Consider the following 7,472-nt stretch of genomic DNA (forward strand, 5'->3'; position numbering starts at 1 on the left):
GATCACCTACGTTCGAATCTGCGTCGGGGCTACAACCCCTACGCGCATTCATTCTCCCTTACTTGCTGCGGATGGTGGCCCTAATTGCGGAAACCGCATGGGACCACGACTGCATGAGAGCCTGCTTTTCTTTTTGGCGCCATATCTGAACCAAACATGTTGAGAGGCATTGCGTAGCTCGTTACTCGGTCAGTATTTGTCCCCCGTTCTGAGCCAAGACTCTGTAGATCATTGCAGGCGTCGTTCAGGACTTCCTCCGGCGTTGGAGGAGAGCTTTTGAAACTGTTGAACCTAAAATTGGGCAAAGCGATAAATGAGTTATGAATAATGGTCCTCAACTAACAGCTGTCGCTGTGTGTCACATCTCATGTCTTTTCCAGCATCCGCTGTTCACCCACCGTATCGTTACAACAAATCCAGTAATCCACATTCATGACAGGAAATTCAAGCATGATATTTCAAATTGGCATTGGAGATTCTATTCAAGTCCTACGAGAACTCTTGAGGTGCCTACGGTTTCTCTCGGCCGTGGTCGTGGACATCTTGGCAGAGAATGGTAAGGCTTGCGAGTCCCTCACCAATACAGCCGCTTACAGCTTCTTAAAACCCTCTTGCGCAAATGATCTTCCTTGGGGTAGCGGTAACACATCCTATTCCTATCATCCAGACGATAGGGTTCAATGGTATTACTATCAAGCCAAACGCGAGAGGTTTGCGGGCTCAGAGTAATCTACTGGCGAAGAGCAGCTGATTAATCCAAGTTCAAGCCACCAAGTATCTGATTCGTTGATGACCAGTCAGCCTGAATCTGGGTCTATCCATGAATGGCGCCTCAACGGCGCTTCCTATGGTGATGCTACATTTCAGAACATCCATTTGCCAAAGCATTGCAAAAGATGGGAAGTAATGTCTGGACCAAGCTTGAACTCCGTCCAGCCGCTCAAAGACAACTCACTGGTTGAAGCCGGGCTCTGAGGGGTGGCTCCCAGAGTCTCGAATGCTAAAATCAGCATAGCGCCCGATAAGAATATCGCGGGACCCTCTGCGATATTGGTCAAGATCTGCTCAATGTCGCAACTGGTTTGGGGGCGACGATGGTCACGGAACAAATACCGACTCCCGGTCATTCTGTGCCTTGCGTACTTTGGTTCCCAATATATCCGCCAAAATCCCTCGCTGGCTGTGGCGCTGGCAGTTGCCGGCCAGAACCCCGGAGAATAGAAATCACTCGGGCAAAAGCCTGGTCAATGGCCTCTCTCTGATGCCGAGTGTATGGCTATCGACAGGGACGCACGCATAGGACTGATTCATAGCTTCGACAAGATGCCATTAAGCGGATAAGCATAGATTGCTTATCGCAGGCCAGGCTGAAGAGGGAGAAGGTAACCTTGATAGCCGTCGTTCTTCACTGTGGGATAGAGAAGGGCAGATTCGAAAACTCCACCATGTTGCGCCCCACATAAGAAATCCGCTCCAAAAGAGCTTCCGCGACACGTTGAATTATGCGCCATTTCCATCTCGATTACCATGGTCTCCGCACTGGTGGTCTTGACATGGGCTACTGTTGGCGAGAAAGCGACCAGCCAGTTGAACAACCAGCACGTCTGTCCTGTTGCCGGCGATGTCCTCAGACTAACAAAGGATAGGCGTCAGATTGTCGTGAGCATTTATCGCTTCGAAAAGGTCCCGTATCAAGGCTTGCGGGAGTTGACCGGCCCGAATATTTGCGTTGTGAGGCGAAACAACCACCTTCGGCGTCCCTCGATCAAAGTCCACAGAAATCTGAAAGAGCCTGCGAGCGACTCGAACGACGGCTCGCTGAGTCGCAAATCGAGGCATGGGTGAATCACCGAGTAGCAGTTCACGCAGGATTGGTGCATCGAAATGGCAGGCCACGAGTGTTTTCATGATTCCATCAGTCTTGTTTGGTCGCACCTTATCACGCTGCCACATCACGATAACAGGGGCCCTGCTGGCAGAGCTAGTGTACAGGTCGAGCTTCGAGGGTATGATGAGGCTTGATGCATGGGATGTCGAAATGGCAGGAAAGTATTTGCAGCATTTGCCGTCTGCAAGGACAGGAAATCCGAATGAACGGGTCCCGATCGTTGATACAGATGCAAGAGGGACACTATTTGTTTGGTCGGAAACAAGCTTGTGGTCCCTGGATGACGATGGCGATTCGATGTCATGCGTTGAAAAGTATTCCGGTGTGCTATACGGAATGGTATTCAGGTATCCCGAGCTGCGCGGCGGCCCCGTCACCGGGAAGAATGACAAAGCTGGGAATCGATGAAGGGTGAGGAAGGAACATGTCTCGCGCGCACCGCCAAGGTTGCGGCCGTTCCAAGGAACAAGCGGTCGCGTGCAATCCCGTTTTGATTCGAGACCTTCCAACATGGCGCCAAGGCCCAGTTTCCAGCGGACACAATCGACGCAGCTGTGAGGTGGCTGTAGACGGGTGGGGAGTTCGATGGAACAAATGGATCACAGGCACAATGCCTGTGCCATGTGCCTGGGCAGAAGACCGATCGTTGGTTTCGGGCGAGCAGCTTATACGATGGGCGCCAAGGTCGGGGATATCGCGAGGCTTGGCCACGGTGGTGGAGGACTAGCAGGGGCTTACTTTGCTTGTTGTTTGTTGCTGGTGGCGGATTGTTTGAACTGAAACATGGAGATACAGGCGGAGGAGGAGAATAAAATACAGCGCAGGACCATGAGAAGGGACTGGGAAGCAATAAGATGCTTAGGTCCGCCTGAATATTCCACCGGCTTGTGAGGAGGACGAGACATGAGAGAGGCATGAGACAAGAGGCACACTCCTGGTCCTGCTAGATTCATGACCCAGTGACTATCGAAGAGATTCCGAGTCTCGGTCGGTGGGAGTCTATGAAGGAACGAACGACATTCCGTTACGTGGTGTCTTGTTCGGTGGGCGGTGGGGACGAGGCCTCACGTCTCGTGACTGCAGCCACATGATATTCAGGTGGAGGGCGTAACATGGACGAGACGCGAAATCTCGTGCACACGCTGCTGGACGAACAACAATGACGTCCTCAAGCAAGACCCAATCTTTCCCTAATTGCACGACGAACGTCCTCCATGCAATTGCCCGCACTCTTCATCTCCGAAGTCGCCGTTCTGGGTCAATTGCTTCGCGCATTGATACACCCTTGAAGCCCGACAGGCCGCATGCGATCCAACGACACCCCGGCAACATTGGTGATGCGACCCTGATTCTCGTTCCTTCTCTGCCTTGATGGACTAAAACGACGGGTAATAATCACAAATCATACGTCTGTTGATGCATACACGTCGGCATCGTTATGCATCGGCATCGGTATCGAAATTCGCATCCGCATCCGCTTCCTTCCTCGACAGACTACGTCCTCCTGCAACACCCGTAGCTCCGTCTGCCCTGCGAGCGCACCTACTAGATAACGAGCTTGCCACATGCTCAACACGATTGGAGTGGGATTCATACCTCCATGTAAGACTGCACCTCGAACTTGGTCGGATATTTGGATCTAACTTTCTAGCCTGCATCATGCCCAGGGAACCATGGCCACCAGCCGTACACACCAGAGTGAGCCTCGTCATTTGCGCGGCGCCCCTTTGAATATAGCCGGCTCACTTATCCCAGCTTGAGCGCGGTCTAGGCTTCATGTGAGTTCGGGCCTCGGGGGCTAGCGCTCCAATGGCCGAGTCCCCATCTACCGACTCCTCACTCTGAGTCGGCGAACGGGGCGGGTTGGCCGTGTGGAGTTGAAGTGGCCCCACCTCACCGTCTTGTTTCCTCGTTTCGTAAGGGACCTGCAACGGTCTCGGACAGAAACATGGAACTTTGAGTTGCCATTTGGCACAGTCATTAGTAAGTTGCACTTATCACTTTCTATAATGCGATTCCATTATCTAGCACAATGTACAAGGTTTTCATGTGGCAGCAAAGCCGGAAACGTCCGGGGCCTCTGACTGAAACAAACATGAAGCGTCTGCAGAGTGATCCTGCTGTTGTGAAAGGTCTGGACTTTTGTTGAAGTTTATCACATATGCTGAAATTGTAGTTTGATGGTTTGTGTTTGACGGCAATGAGTGTTCACTCGGCTCTAGAGCCGTGATGATGATAATCCTTTTCCATCTGAAGCGTTCAGCTTACCAACTCTTCTGTCTGTCTCCGCGCTGCAGTCCTAGCCAAAAAAAAAATGTGAGACAAGCCACCAGCGATAATCTTCCATTCTGGCTCCCGATCGGGCCAAGATAGCCATCGGTCCACAGTCAACATTCGATATGAACTTCGCCAACAGGTCGAACAACTTCACAGTAAGGTCACTCTCAGTCTATACGGAAAAGAAGGCCCAAAAGTTGTACTGCCCCCTTGCGAGTGTCGTAGTTGACTGCTTGTTGCTAAATTTTAGCAGAAATACGTCAATCTCACCGACTTCTGTTAATGAACTCTCGAACGCGATGGAAAGCTCCATATCACGACAGCCAGCGTCCCACTGTGCGCCACATCACGCCAAACAGGCTATTGGGACCGAGTACGAGGGCAGGAAGCTGCGCGTTAGGAGTTTGAATGACGGGCGGCCGTCAATGTTTGAGTCTACTCTTATCCACCAGTCTCATTGATTCAGATGCCCTGCGCCGGCGTACTTGCTCCCGTTCTCGGAAGCAAGACCAAGCCGATGCCCCTGATTCTGTTTCAAAGCCAGAGGGAAAAGATAGTCACATCACCGTCGAAACAACAAATAATTATGGGCTTCGACAGCGTCTGAGACCGCACAAGCTGCTTGTACCTCGTCATCGCAGCGCCCACGGCTGGGTCCTTGGCGGACTTAAGAAAATTGGTGACGCCCTCCTAAATGACCAAGTTCTCGCTCTCCGAGCGAGTTCAGGTGTGTTGGGATATTTTGTAGACACCACAAACCTGACGCATAGGTTGGTGGCGGTCTCGACTTCCGTGAGTCCGCTGGCAGCGGCCAGAAGATGGCAGTGGATGCCGAGGGAGGACAAGGTGCGCTGGTTTGTATCGTTGCTTAGCTTAGATTCGTGTCGACGAGTAGGCCTTCTTTGGCTGAACTCTCCGTATGCTTGGTAGCCCATCTTCGAGAGACGAAACAACCGAAATCGTCGTTTCCAGCACGCAATACAATGGCGGTTGAGTAGCTCTAGACAGACCGCTCATTTATTCCATCGGCGATGAATTTGGTGTAGAGTGGCTGTTTTGATTAAGATGGCTTTGCTAGAAGTTCCACATCCCCTATCCATGCGAGCGACTCGACGGTAGAGTAGCTGGATCAAAGCTGTTGACGAGCTGTGAGTAAGAGTCCACACGTCTCTGGTCTAGATGTTGTGCAAAGCTGTACCATTGCGCAATGCGTACCTATAATTGAGCAAGCCGAAACACACAGGCGAGTGCACGATGGGGCAACCGCCCTTGTTCCTTTTTGGTGCACTGCGGAACTCAAAACTCCCTTCTATTGGACATGATCAGCCCTTGCCGAAGGGTTTACTGCATTGGAAATGGCCCAGACCAGCTGTTTTGAAGGGCACATGTTCAGAATTCCAATGCGATATAAGTTTTATTAGGTCCCGGTAATAAATTTAAAGCAGAAGTGGCCGAATGAAATGTTTTATGTTTTGTCTGTGAAGCAATCAGACTCAGATTGGCATCGACGTTCCCCATTTACTCCGTTACTCCGGGTCACCACGCAACGGATCTCGATAGATTAGGTCTACTATGCCCGTTTGATATATCATAAAGACGACTTAGAAAGGTCTTGAAAGTTACTAGAACTTTGCCCTCTCAAATGCCCTTCCGGGTTGGTTTCAGAGGTTTCCCACGTCTTACTAACATGGAGCCTCGCCGACTAGCAAACGGCGCTGCTATTAGAAGTCTAAAGCGGAGATAAGCCACTCAATGACCGTGCTCTTGTTGTGAGAAGTAACGTGTTCTGTGGGCCACCTACGCGGCGCCATCTTTGATCTTCTCCTTGAAGGTGTGGGAAGTTTGATCATGAATGTGACCAGTCAATGTCATCGGCCCCGATCTTTGTCATCAAGTTGACTGATATGCTCACCGCCGGACAAGTGCATATTCAGAACGCAAAAAGGTCCGAGCACTGAGACATGATAGATGGAAGGGCCTGCGGTCGAATATGCTTGCAAAGGCGTAGACCTCGCTGCGAATGAGGAAGACGACCATACTGCGGGACTTAAAATCAGCCAGCGCCCCTGAAAAGAAGCGCCGCCTTCATGCAGTCGTGAAGGAGCCCTTCAACATCCGTCTCCACTGCACACATCACGTCGTCAAACTCCTTGCTCGCGCGATCATCTCACGCATACACACCATCAGAACGAATCGTTTCAGAGGCAACAGTCATCATGGCTCCAAACTTTGACGCAATGACCCTTGTCCAGATCCGTCAGTTCTTGCGAGATTCCTCCATTCGCATACCAGCCCGCGCACGCAGAGCAGAGCTCCTGCAGATAGCGACATCTCATGGCTTCATGAGCGCGCCCAAAGACGAAGGCGTCCGACGGGCCGCGACCTCTTCAGGACAGCCAAAAACATCGACTGAAAAAGGCGACACGAAAGCGGCAAGCAACTCGGGCATGATGACGGTCTATGACCCGCTCCGAAACATTCCCACCAAGAGCGACGACGTCTCGTACCTGCAAGCAAACTTCAATCCGGCCTCCCTCACTATCGCCAGGCTGCGTAATATCTTGGCAGCTCATGAGGTTTCATACGCCAAGGCGCAGACGAAGAACGATTTTATTCAGCTCTTCCTTTCCAACATCAAGCCGCGGGCTGAGGCCACCATCAAGGCCATGGCCGCAGTTAAGAGAACAGATGAAGGAATCATTGACATGAGACCGTGAAGGACTTGGCATCTTCAGCTTATCTCGCCATCATCGCAGCAGAGGAACCAGCCCGAGTTGGATCATGTTATTGTGGATTGGTATTGATTGCTGGACGATGCTGCAGTCTTGGTCGTGTGCGATGTCAAGAATGTCTCATGTCAGGTGGTTTTCAAATGTTTCCGCAGCTTAGATCATGTAATCAAGCAGTGTTCGCGATATCGAAACGACTTTTTAGGAGTGAACGTACGATTACAGCTTGAGAACCATACAGACTCGTGGCTCAGTGGTAGAATCTCAAGAGCAATGCGCGCGATGAGCTGCGCGCTTGAACGACATGTTGCAGTCCATAGTGGGTCAATATAAATCTCTCTGAACACAATTCAACACGTCATAATTGCGTGCCCGAGTCTGTTCCATGAATATCGTAGTGAATCTCAATGAAGTGGCATGCCCGACGTTCGCAGCAATAGCTTTTGCTCATTGAGTACGCAAAAGGTCCATGGAATCAATTGTCCAATTATTTAATGCATCAGGTCCTGTGAACGGCCGCTGAAGATTTCTTGGACCATCGGCAGATGGAGTTCCACAGAGTGCAGGTCAATTCAAGA

The 7,472-nt window shown here is 51.2% G+C and overlaps 1 protein-coding gene across 1 annotated transcript; it reads left to right on the forward strand.

Annotated features, from left to right (window-relative positions):
• Positions 1-6,381: 6,381 nt before the first annotated feature.
• CGCS363_v015053 (Inner nuclear membrane protein SRC1) lies at positions 6,382-6,882 on the forward strand (the record flags this gene model as incomplete). The annotated part of the gene is made up of 1 exon (XM_036646902.1): positions 6,382-6,882. The coding sequence occupies one exon, from the start codon at positions 6,382-6,384 to the stop codon at positions 6,880-6,882; it is 501 nt and encodes a 166-aa protein (XP_036487884.1).
• Between the last annotated feature and the right edge of the window lie 590 nt (positions 6,883-7,472).

This window comes from Colletotrichum siamense (assembly GCF_013390195.1).
Source record: "Colletotrichum siamense strain Cg363 chromosome Unknown KSG_Cg363_contig12, whole genome shotgun sequence".
In the NCBI taxonomy this organism is placed as follows: Eukaryota; Fungi; Ascomycota; class Sordariomycetes; order Glomerellales; family Glomerellaceae; genus Colletotrichum; species Colletotrichum siamense.